At 38.1% G+C, this 12,964-nt stretch overlaps 1 protein-coding gene across 2 annotated transcripts in view; it reads right to left on the reverse strand.

Moving 5' to 3' along the window:
• Window positions 1-12,964, reverse strand: part of ERICH3 (glutamate rich 3) — a 101,500-nt gene that overhangs the window by 33,727 nt on the left and 54,809 nt on the right. For both annotated transcript variants that reach the window (XM_019644053.1, XM_019644052.1), the window contains 2 exons: window positions 6,103-6,289; window positions 632-924 (listed from right to left, as the gene is read on the reverse strand). In XM_019644053.1, the coding sequence (XP_019499598.1) occupies window positions 632-924; window positions 6,103-6,289 (480 nt within the window). The remainder of the gene's footprint in view (window positions 1-631; window positions 925-6,102; window positions 6,290-12,964) is intronic.

Here is a 12,964-nt window from a genome sequence, read left to right on the forward strand (position 1 = left end):
GAGGCGGGAAGGGAAGGGAAGGGAAGGGAAGGGAAGGGGAGGGAAGATGGAAGGGGAGGGAAAAGGCTGGGACAGGAAGGGAGAAAAGGGGAGGAGATGGGAGGGGAGGGGAAGAATAAGAAAACAAGAAAGGCAGACAGATAAGCCTCCAGGCTCCCAAGCCTATGTCAACTGTTTCTAGATATGGAATACTCTACCACCATATAATCATATAGATTGTGACTACCTGATGCCAAAGCATCAATTTCACCAAAGCAAGTACATTCAAATATTTTTAAAAATAGGCAAAATTATATTTGCTTAGCATGGTCTCTCTCTCTCTCTCTCTGCAGAAGTGAATAGAGCTGCTGGCTCACACAGACATAAACTCCCCTTCCCCCGTTTCACCCACAAGCACCTTCAACCTCTCTGGGGTTAGGCCTGCCCTCCTCTAAGGCAGGTGACACAAGACTTCATGCAAAGCCTTGGAGGAAGGTGGTCAGGGATTCCTGACATGTAACAGAATTGCCTAAACACCATAACTGAGTAATAACACTTAATGGATATTTTTCCAGATTTTAATAATCACAGTTTAAAGACTTAAGCAAAAGAACAATAGCAACAACAAAAACAACCCTGTGTTATCCATTACCATATTTAAATGTATTTTCCTGGTCATCTTCCCAAGCATATTGTCCTCTACGTTCCATTTCTTCTACAGCAGTTCTCACTTCTTCGACCTCTGCATTTTCCTCTTCAGCTGAAAAAATGACTGAAGCAGAGGCTCTGCTCCCTTCCATCTCATTCCTTCTTGGTATCATGTATGCTCTATCCTTCCTCAGTTTCCCTTTGCTCTTCTCCGGTTCCTCTCTTTTCTCAACACTCTTTTGTTTCTTAGGTTTTGGTGAAGTTGGTTTTTTGTCAAGGCCCATTGCAATAATGCACCTATGAAAAATATTAACGTAAGGTGTTTATTAACTTATATATGGTACAGTGGAGCCTCAAAGCTTTTTAAATCACTTATCTCTTATTCTTGTAAGAAATGTTGCAAGAAATATTTTAGTATAGTGCACATAGTTAATTAAAAATAAAATATTTTTTCTTTATTCATACTAAAACCTTGTATATAAACACAATTCTTCATAATTTTGCCTTCAATAATAAACAAGAAAAGAAAGCAACTAAGAACTATAGTCTAAAACTAAAATTTGTGCCTTAAAGCATATTTTTGGCCTGGTTGTGCCCAAGCTCACCCAGCAGGTTAGGGATGGAGCTGGATTCCAGCTTGGAACTGTCAGACTCCATCACCTCACAGTGAAGTACAAAAATGTTGTTAGATTGTCAGGTATCGCCCTCTCCGATGACTAGCTACACAGACAAATATTACACTGCTTGGCTTACCATCAGGGGAAGTGCTCACACTCCCCACCAGAAACTAACAGAGTCTGCAGAAGTTTTCACCAAAGTCTAGAGACGATCCACAATCTAGGAAAGGGGCCTGGCACCTATGTGTCTCCACACTCCTCTTCTAGAAATACACATCTCCTTCTCTATAGGTTACATGACTATCATTATCGGGGATCTGAATCAATTAGAGTGGGCAGGTGAACACAGATCAAAATGCAGTCAAGACTTGTTAGTCCTAGAATAGAAATAATACGCAAAATTTGAAAACTGCCTCAACGTGAATCAAACTCAATGGCAGTTTCTTAAACTAAAGATTTTGCTGAATTTCAGCCATCTCCAGTCTAGAAATAGCATAGGAATTAATTCTCCCAAGAAGCAAATACGAGAACTTAGTTGTCACTAATCTTTTCAATATCTCCCCATACAATATAGCTAAAAGCATCTACACTCAGAGTAACTATCAGGCTGTAAAAAATGAGATAATAAGAATACACTTACTTCACCCATATTACGCATGATAAATACTTTTGGACTGTAATGATGATGAGCTTAGCACACTGCTTTGCTTGGGATAAAGGTATCATGAATCTTCACAGAATATGATTACCCATATTGCCTTCTGTTCAAGCTGTTCTTCGCTTATCAATGGCAACACCAAATCCATTGATTCGGAACCTCTGATATGCTGTTACTTTAAGTTTATGTTGTGGCTGTGTAGATGCTTGGATACCTCCCTACTGCATGCACAGACTTTTTATTGCCCATCTGCTTCAGGGAATTGGACAAACAAAGTGAGTAACATCTGTGCTCTCCTCATCACCGACTACCTAGTTGACTTCCAAGTATAATTTGAGGTGTTGATTCTGACTACTGAAGCTCAAAGCTGTCTGCATTCTACCTATTTGCTTAGGCAATTCTTCTTCCTCTGTTTGACTCTAGTAACTGAAAATAACCACCGTGTATCTTCAAACAGTTCCCATAATTGAGGGGTAAGGACCATTGCGGACCCGCCACACTTTGGAAGTGACCACGTCTGAGCTTTTCTTGTTTTCTGAGCACCTTAAACAGGCCATTCCTAACTATTTGTAGACCTGGAATTCCCTACTGCTTTATTTTATCATAATAAAAGTTCCAGAAACCACTATTTTTAAATGAATTAAAATTAATTTCATTTTTAACAAATTGGAAGAATTGATGGACAGCCCTTAAAATAACTAAGGCATTATTACGGATGTGACCAAAAAGAAAAAAAAAATGGTTACAGAATATTGGAAGTGATGTCAGTCTCCTTAGGGGTAGTTCTCAGCTTTCATTGGAGCTCTGCCTTATTGGTACTTCTGAAAGAATCAGCGGTGTCAAGTGGGGTGGGGCCAAACAGGCCAGGCTCCAGCACCCATCCCCCCATCCCTGCCCCATTAAAACTAGTCTACCTCCACTTCTACCTGGTCTGCAGCAGGGAGACATCAGATGGCACCACACTGTTCTACTTTGGACATTCACAGATTTCGTTTGAAGAAATGAATATGTAGCCAACAAAAAATTGTAAATGGGTGAAGGGAGTCAAAAGGTTTAAAAAATTAAAATTGTTTAAAAAGTAAAATTAAAGAAAACTAATGTTCTATAAGAGCTGTGCCTTTGGGTTGAGGGCTACAGGACTTACTCTTTAATATCACAACTATTTTGTTATTATTATTTGAAAAGTTCAAAGAAAGAAGCTAGAAGGGACCAAAAGAAATTGTATAAAGACCTGCACAGAGGCTAGGAAGTGTGGGATAGGAGAGTACCTGCCATCAATTAGATTGTGGCACTGATTAGTAAACCTCCACAGAAAGTATTCAGGACCGAACATTTATGGCTTGGATTTAGAGAGCAACTCCCAAAGGTTACAACGTGTTTGCACATGGAAGGCTATGTATAAGCTCATTAGTTTTCCTGATAGTTAAATGGACACATGTTAAATGACTTGCCCGCAAATATGAAGGAAACATATTTGAGTTGGAACAGGAAAGCAACTTCAGGTGGGTCCAAAGTGCAGCTGGGTACCTCTATTATATTGCCTGAGGCTATTTACGCTCCCACTTATTTTTTTTTTAACTGAGCCATCCTGCCACCTGTTGGCAGCTCAGCAGCAGCTCAGCTCGGGTCGGGACTCGAACCGCTGTTGCTCAGAGCTTGCATTCTTGAGCGAGCTCTTAACCAACTGAGCCACTCGGCCGGCTGAACACTCCCACTTTTTAGATGACTCTTTCACACTTGTCTCTCTCCTAAGACCTTCAAATCCCTCCTCCCTAGCCTTAATCTGATACATTTTTAATCAATATTTTTAGCTTCAAGTATATAAAACAATGTAATAGTTAGACATTTATACCCCTCACAAAGTGATAACCCCGCAATCTACTACCCCTCTGACATCAAATATAGCTGTTACAATTCTTGTTTGACTAAAAAAAAAAAAGAAAAGAAACAATCAGCAGAGAACTTGCAGTTGGTTGAAACACATCCACCTACCTATCTCTCTCTCTATCCTACATACTATCTCTCCACCTGTTACTATAATGTTTCCTCTCCTCTAAGGAAGGCTAATAATACCTCCATTTGAGCTTTGAATCCCATTCCCTCTAGTTTACTCAAGCACTTTGCAATTTCTCTTGATCATTTTTTTTTTTGCTTGATCTGGTTTTTTTTTCTCCTCTAGAGTATCAATCCTATCAGCATATAACCATTATTATATTATCTTAAAAAATAAAAAGCCCCCTTTGAGCCCTACATCCTTCCTCCTGGCAGCCACCCAATTATGATCCTTTATAGCAATACTCTTTTAAAAGAGTGATCTATATTCTCTGGCCTTAGCTGTTTTCCAATTATGCCTTAAACCCACTCCAATCAAGCATGCATTCCTACCACTCCACTGTTACCTGTGCCAAGATCACCAATAACTGACACATTACCTAATCATGCTCAGTCCTCCTTTTTCCTTCACTTCGCCTATCCACACATTCAACCCTGTTGATCATTGCCTTCTTTCTAATCACTGGCCTTCCTTCTTAAGCATTTTGCTGGTTCCTCTTTATCTCCCCCATTTTTGAACTGGAGTGACCTAGGCCTCATTACTCAGGCATCTCTCTATGTGCATTCAATTCTCAGCAATCTCACCCCATCTCAAGACTTTAAATTCTATCTCTCTACAAACCATTCTCTAATTTATATTTCCAGCTTGCACCTCTTACCAGAAGCAATAGATGCCTCAAACTTAATGTGTCTAAAACAAAAATCCCTTCATTCCACTCCCAAACCTGTTTGTTTGTTTTTTCTCCCAGTCTTCTCCATCTTCGTACACATTAACTAGACATCTTTCCAGTTGTTCAGGCCAAAAATTTTTTAATCATCTTTGACTACTCTTTATCTCATGTCCTGCATCCCATTCATCGATAAATTCTGTAAACTCTACCTTCAAAATACATCTAGAACACAATCACTTCTCTTTCTACCATTCTCTCTTCTCTGGATTAAAGTAGTTTCTACCCTTCCCCCTACCTCCCTAGTTTATTTTTCCCACAGGAGTTACTGTCAAGTCATGACAGCTCATTGTCCAAAACCCACTTTAGAAGCTTTGCATCCCTCTCAGAATAAGTCAAACTCCTTGCAATGCCCTTAGGACTCTACAGGACTTGGCCCCACTGTCTCTCTGACCTCATCTTCTATCATTGTCCCATTCCTTACTTTTGCTCTGGCTACACTCGCTAGGCACCCCAAGCATGCTCCTGCCTCATACCATTTCTATACACTTTTCCTTTTCCTGTAAAACTATCTGGAGAAGGAGATATTTTGTCTGTTTTCTGCTCAAAAGACATCTATCAGAGAGGCCTTTCCTAACCATCCAATACAAAATAACTCCACCCTCTGACCTTATCTCCCCTCACTACCTATATCTCCCTCACCCTACTTTGTGTTTATCATGCTTATTACCATCTGACTTATATTAATGGGTTTATTGGGATGTTATTTGCCCTTCCTCCATTATGATCAGCTCCATGGAGGCAGGTACTTTGGTTGGTTCACTCCTTTGTTCTAGCTTGGCATATAGTCAATTCTTCATGAGTACTTTCAGAAACAAATTAAAGAAAGCATGCAAGCAAGTCTCCCGATCTCAAACAGAATGTCCAATAGGAAAGCTAATAAACAAAAGTCAAAGCTGTCCTTCTATCATGCATTTTGTTATGCCTGAGATTGAAACGAGGGACATAGGAATGATAGCTGAGCCACACCATATGCAGGCACGTCGTAAAATGCATAACCTATAATAGCCAACCATATAAGCCAGATGCTTGCACATGCTTTGGGGCTCAGCCCAAAACCAGTTACCAAGAGGAATGAGAAAAAGAAAGAAAAACCAATAACAACACTGCACCTTCACTTCAGAAAGAACTTAAAGCATGACAAGGAAAAGAAGGTGCAGAGAGAGGAACAGAATTTGAAGCGTCGCCAGCTTTTATCCCCATTATACAATACACTTGGAAGTCTAATTTATATCTTATAATTTCAAATACTATATACTATATACAGGGTTATAATAACTTTTAACTTAGATATTTTAGGCTTATCTACAAAGATATCTATCTTTCTTAACACATCGTGCAGAGAAATGCATCAGTAAAAGCACAAAGCAAAAAAAGGTAGCAAAACTTGCCCTCTACCAAAGGACATTTGTTTCCATACTTGTAGCAAGGGGATGATCTCTCCACACACACAAACCCAAAGTAGCCTCGTTTGCCTCCAAGTCTGGAACCTTTCCGATGCTTATATTCACAGCAGGAGCTTAACCTGTTCACCTGCATCCCATTCAGGAAAAAGGTGAGACTGAAGGGAAAACCGTGGTGCCTTTTGGAGATAAACTGAAAGGTCTCTACAATTAAGAAGGAAATACATTAGTGAAAGCAACTGACTTTGGACTAACAAGTTCTAAATCACATTTTTCTATTAGATAAGTATAATATTATGGTCTAGATCACCTTTTTAACATGAGCACATTATTCTGGTCATTAAAAAAAACACATTCTATTACTTTTATTTATAAAAAAGACTCCAAGGCTTTATTAAATTATTTTATTTGTAAATAATAACAATAATAATAACTAACATTATATGAGCACTTACTACGGCCAGGTATTATGCTTGATTATCTTGGATATGTTACGTCTCAACAACCACATGAAGTGGGAATAGTATCATCGCTAGTTTCTAGATGCAGAAATTAAGGCTTACAGAAGTTCAGCAATTTACCCCAAATCATACAGTAAGTAGGAGAGTTAGTATTTGAACCCAAACATCTCTCTGGATTCTATGCCTCTATCTTACTGTCATCTATTTTAAAAGTGTATGACAAAAGGCTACTATGATCTCAGTAATGCTTTTAGATAAATGTGTATTTTTAGTTGTGACTTGAAACATCCTAATTCATATATGGATGAGACAGATTTATTCCATCTCCAACCGTTTCTCCATTCTATCTGAATTTGAGACCCATTCTTTTTCTACCAATAAATTAAACACCATTGCATACAATTAATAGGTTTTAATCATTCCAAGTCTTTTTAAGGCTCTTTGCAAGTTTCTCACCTTAGAGGTCCCAAACCCTAAGCCTGAAAAGCCATATTCTACAGAGTGACTCAGAAACCCGCTTCTCCTGAGAGACTTCTAATGTCACTTCCTGCAAAAGAAGCCTTCCTGGACCCTTCCACTTCTACCAATAATAGAGTTAATAATTTCTGCTTCACTGCTATGTACACATTCCCTATTGTTGCACTCACTACAATATATTAAAATGTCTATACCAGCTTCTCAAACTTTAGTGTGCATGAGAATCGCCTGGAGAGCTTATTAAAACTCAGTTTCTGATTTAGTACGGCCCAAGAATTTGCATTTCTATCAAGTTGCCAGGCTCCACTTACACTGTTAGCCCAGGAACCACACTTTGAGAACCCTGATCTACAGGTGTGCTGCCCTGCACGTTTGGGAAATCCATGACAGCTGAAACTGGTCTTATCTTTGTTTCCCCAGAGCCCAGGACAATGAGCATAGGAGGACCCCAATGAATAATTAGTGAATTGTTATTTTAACTTATTTCTTTCACAATCATCTTGAAATACTATGCTTATGCCACATTATGTCTGTAAAAGGAAATCTAAATCAGATGCGACTTGTACTAACAAATAGACTTACCAAAAAGGCAATTCATAATTTATACCTTAGTATTAGTGATGTAAAATTAAACTAGGAAAGAGAAAATTGAAAAGATAGTGTCTGGGGATATTAAACTGCATTCGATTTTAAAATCCATTTGTCTTTATGATATATGGACTCCTTAAGCGGTGACTAGAAAGCTAGTTGGACTGCTTTCATTACAGAAAATGGAATGAGGCATTCACGTGACATGATCCATTCTGCTGCACCATCACACCCCGTAACTCTCAAAGTACCCAGTCCAGGAAGACAGTACAGCCAAGGAAATGCTGAGAATGTTCACAGGACATCACCTTCTAGATGTGACTGCCCTTCCTTTTGGTACTCGTGTGACTAAAGAATCCATCCACCTATTATTCCATTTGTTTCATTTTTTTTTCAAACTTATTGAACAAGAATTGACACTCTCTGCTTTTCTTTTCATGTTAATTATTTTGTAATTTTATTTTTTAAACGTTAGCAACACTGCCCAACCCTGACTTGATGGTTTCTTCGTGGAGTAGTAGGAAATAAATAGACTAGAAATTTGCATTTTAGAACTCACATCTTTGAAATGAAGATGGCAGGAGGAGTGGATGAGGGAGTGAGGTGGAGGGGGTGACCTGTCCACCCACTTAACAGAGAAGCCTTAAAGATTACGTAATGTACAATATTAGAAAGCATTCCGTCATATTTATAAAATGTAGTTATTCGTTGTTGAATGACAATGGGAAGCACTATTTTAGGCACTACAGAGAAAAAGACATACTGAAGAAATACCAAATGTGGTCTCCTCCTTCAAGAAGTTATAATTTAGCAGGAGCGATACTATGAAAATATCCACCTCCTGGAGAGAGGTCACTAAAATCCTCTCCCTTTAAAATTTTGTGTCTGAAAATGGACAAAAGGCTTAAAATAAACTGAGCAGCAGTTACTCATGAAAAATTACTGAACTTTTGGTAAGAACAGTGGACATCTGAGGCCTCCTTGCCTGGGGCTGCTCGCATCCCTCTCACCTGCCACTGTTTCATCACTTTAGTTCTAATGGGGTAGGGCAGGCCATAAATAACCAGGAGCTTCACTGTCAGTGGGCACTGGCTGATGCGAAAAACAGAAGACAAAAAAAAAAAAGTGCCTTGGCCAGTGGCATTACCACTAATAAGTAGCAATCTCAGAGGCGAGCTAACGTGGAAGGCCAGAGGTTCTGCTAGCCTGAAACTGTAGTTCTAATTAGGGCAGGCAACAGGCCAGTATCCTAGTCAGAAATTGAACAGGGAGATACAGGCAAAAAGGCAATCATAGGTGCATTTGCAGGGGAGCAAAATTTGCAATACCAAAATGTGTCTCTTTGGCATAAGTATTATTTTAAGCTGATTATTTTTAGGAAATAAAATACTCAGGAAGAATCTTTGACCTACCCCCTAACTGCCTAAAGGAATTGAGAGGATCTGCTCAATAAAAGGAGCTATGATTCATTAGATGTAACTATAGTTTAATATGAACTAGGCGTGATAGACAGGGAGGATCCATTTACTCAAAGTTTTCTTTCTGTCCCATTGTTTCTACATGGCCCAGCAAACATTTATTTACAAATATTAGCTCTTTTTATCTCTATGTGAAGCGCCTTGCTTTCCTCTGAAGTTCCAGACTTCTACCTCCTTCTCTTTAGTCCAGAATGGCATGTACCAGGGGTGCCAAAAAAAAAATGTACACACATTTTAAGAGATGTTATCTATATATTATTACTTTTCAAAGTTGAATTGAATTACGGTAGCAATGTATAGTATGACGTTTGCTCAAAAGATGTTTTTGGGAATGATCGATTTTATTTCCAACAACTATTACAATTTTAATGCAGTTTTTTTCCTTTCTTAAAATGTGCATACATTTTTTTGGCACCCTCTGTATACCTCATCTTGCCTAACTGTCTTTGGGACCTCTTATGTTTGTGTAGATTCCTTGTGTATATTGAATGTGTTAGATTTGATTTTCTGCTGTGAATCTGTCATATGTCATTTTAATTATTCAACCAGCCCAAAGAACCAAAAGAGAAACGGGGAAAATTTCCCTTCATCAACACATCCAGTTGGCTCTCTCTATATCCTCAGCTAATTGGAAGTGGCATCCATTGGAGTAAGCCCAACCTATTCATACATCCCTGGCCAACTAGAAGCTTGTACCCATGAACAAAGGGAACACAAGAGAGCCTGGTGGAAAATCAAAGTTGGAGCAGACTTGAAAACTGCCTGAACTTGGAACGTACTCCTGAACCTACTATAGTGGGTTGACCATTGTCCTCTAAAAACTCATGACTACCCAGAACCACAGGATGTGACCCTATTTGGAAACAGGGTCTTTGCAGATATAATTAGTGAAAGGATCAAGATGAGATCATCCTGGATTTGTTTTGTCCTAAATCCCATGACTGATTCCCTTATAAGAAGAGGAAAGTACACACAGTGAGAAAAATAGAGAAGAATGACATATAAAGGCAGAAGCAGAGATTGGAATGATGGAGCTACAAACCAAGGAATGCCAAAGATTGCTGGGACTCACCAAAAGTTGGAAGAGGCAAGGAAAGGTTCTCCCCTAGAGCTCTTAGAGGGAGCATGAACCTGCTAACACCTTGATTTTAGACTTCTGGTCTCCAGAACTGTGAGAGGATACATTTCTATTGTTTTAAGCCACTGATTTGGGGGAAATTTTTTATACTAATCCCCGGAAATTAATACACCCACAAATAGATCCACTGTCAGAAAGTGGAGGCTTTTACTGGCTCAGAGTTTTTTTTACTATAACCTCTGATAAATCACTGGATCATCATTAACTATGAAAACACAGACACAACCCTAAGAGACTAGCCTAAAAAATAAAAAGAGATTTTTTTTTTTAAATCTGAGCAGAGACATTACTGGCTGTATACTAAGGAGAAAGGAGATAATTTCACAAACTTGTTCCAGGTAAGTTACTAAACAAACAAACCACAACAAAAACAGCAAGAATAATAACCTTCAAGAGGGAAAAATCAGAATCCAGAATCCACAGTTGCTCTAATACATGATCTAAAATGTTTGATTTTCAATAAAAAATCAAGACATGTTAGGAAACAGGAAAGTGTCACCCATACTCAGTAAAAAGAAGCCGTGTGCTAGGAACGTACTCAAGAGAAATGAAAACAGATGTCTACACAAAAACTTGTATCTGTATATTCATAACAGCATGATTTACAATAGTCCTAAAAGTGGAAACAATACAAATGTCCATCAGCTGGGGATGGATAAATAAAACATGGTATATCCATGTAATGGAAAATATATAATCAGTGATATAAGGGAGCAACTATTGACAGATGCTAAAAAATGGATGATTCTCAAAAACATTATGCTAAGTGAAAGAAGCAAGACACAAAATACTACCTATTATATGATTTATTTTCTACGAAATGTCCGGGAAAGGCAAATCTGTAGAGACTGAAAGCAGGTCAGTGGTTGCCTGGGGCTGGCTCTGAGAGTGAAGATTAACTGCCAATGGGCACAAGGGAAATTTTAGAAGTGGTGGAGATGTTCTAAAACTGGTTTGTAATAATGGCTTCAAAACTCTATAAAATTCCTAAAAATCAGTGAATTGTACATGTACGATGGATGACTTTTATAAAATGTAAGTTATACCTCAATGAAAGATATTTTTAAAAACTAAAAAAAAATCAATATATAGTAACAAATAAAAGAGAAATAAAAAACACTTAACATAAGTGGTGATACAATCAAATGCTTTGGGTTCTAAGTACAGAATAAGAGCTGTAATCGTCAAGAGGAAGAGGGAACACAGAATAGAAATTCAGCTGAGAAAGCTTCACGGCCTTAATCTGAATCTTAAAAGATGGGTAAGATTTTAATTTAAATGCTATTTTTAATTAGAATCTGTTGTCTTATTGCAGACAAAGGAAATAGCACACAAAAAGACAAGAATAAAGCATTGGGGGGGTGGGGAGAGGGGAGTAATGCAGAATGCACAAATAGGTACAACAGGATCAGGTTATAGAAATACTAGAAAATGGGGTAGAAAAGGAAGAGATTATGAGGGGACCAGAAAAAAAGTTATTTTATTCTTCGTATCCACGTGAACCCAGGAGGCCAAAAATTGCCTTGCTTGAAATGATGAACATGATAAATCAAAATGCCTGTGAAGAACTATTGTATATTCCTTACAAATAGCAGAAATATTCAGTAACTTCATAGGTATACGTATTAAACAATCAACATGTGGCTTGATGTCTAAAATCTAACCACAAAACACCATGAATTACTATGAGAATAAAAGATGCACTTCCCACATTACTAAATAATTAATTTTATTGTTATTTTTCATGCAAAAGCAAGACAAACTAATGAATGCCACATTTTTAATGAGTTTACTGCTCCAAGCATAATGTTAAACGTTTTTTTAAGAAAAAAAAAAAACAGAAATCTTCTAAAAAATTATTCACATTTCACTGATCTTACGCAGCTTTGATTCGTAAAAAGGGCAGATTCTTTTCAGTTCAGCTAAATTGCTAAGATTGCTGAACCACAAGTCAACTCTGAGCCACTGAGCTTTTCAATTTTGAATAATTACTTTCCTGGCAATCAAGGACAAGCTGAGACAAAATTATTGTGTGGACAGAATTCAATTATTTAAGCCCTTATTCCATCCTATTATTCAAGACTGTCCAATGTCATAACACAAAGCCAGACCCAGGATCAATACGTATGCAAAATAACACTTAACCAGGTAACATTCTCCCATAATCTTTGGTTTTACACTTTTATCACAGAGTGTAGATCGTTTCCCAGCAAATCAGTCAGCCTAACCTTCTTTTTTCATGTGTTTGTACCATGGTTTCCAGCCGTCAAATAGACATTACCTATGCATTTTGTTGAATGCAGTGTGAGCTGAGACCCAGGCAGACTTTCTTTATGTTAATTCCAATTTTAGACTCTAGCTAATTTCAGCAATTCTTCTAAATGAATAGTTGAAAGTTATATGTTTAAAATATAAGTGCATGTATCTATGCCACTCTCATTAGCAGTTTCACACCACTCATATTATGTGTAAACGGTAGTAAACCCTTTGCTGCTAAGAATAGCTACCTGGGGCTGGATAGTTCTAAGCAAAGTTCCTGCACTTAGTCAGGGAGCTGGGGTCTGCTCTTGACCCTGCACAGGGCTGCAGGTGTGACCTTGGAGACCTATACCTCTGCCTTCCTCTCATTTCTCTCATCTACAAACCGGAAGAATGAACTCTGAAATGCTATGATAAAATGAGACAAAATAAATTACATGTTAGCCAAGTATATAAAATGGGAGGAAATAGTTTCTAG

This window comes from Hipposideros armiger, unplaced genomic scaffold (genome assembly GCF_001890085.2).
Source record: "Hipposideros armiger isolate ML-2016 unplaced genomic scaffold, ASM189008v1 scaffold_84, whole genome shotgun sequence".
In the NCBI taxonomy this organism is placed as follows: Eukaryota; Metazoa; Chordata; class Mammalia; order Chiroptera; family Hipposideridae; genus Hipposideros; species Hipposideros armiger.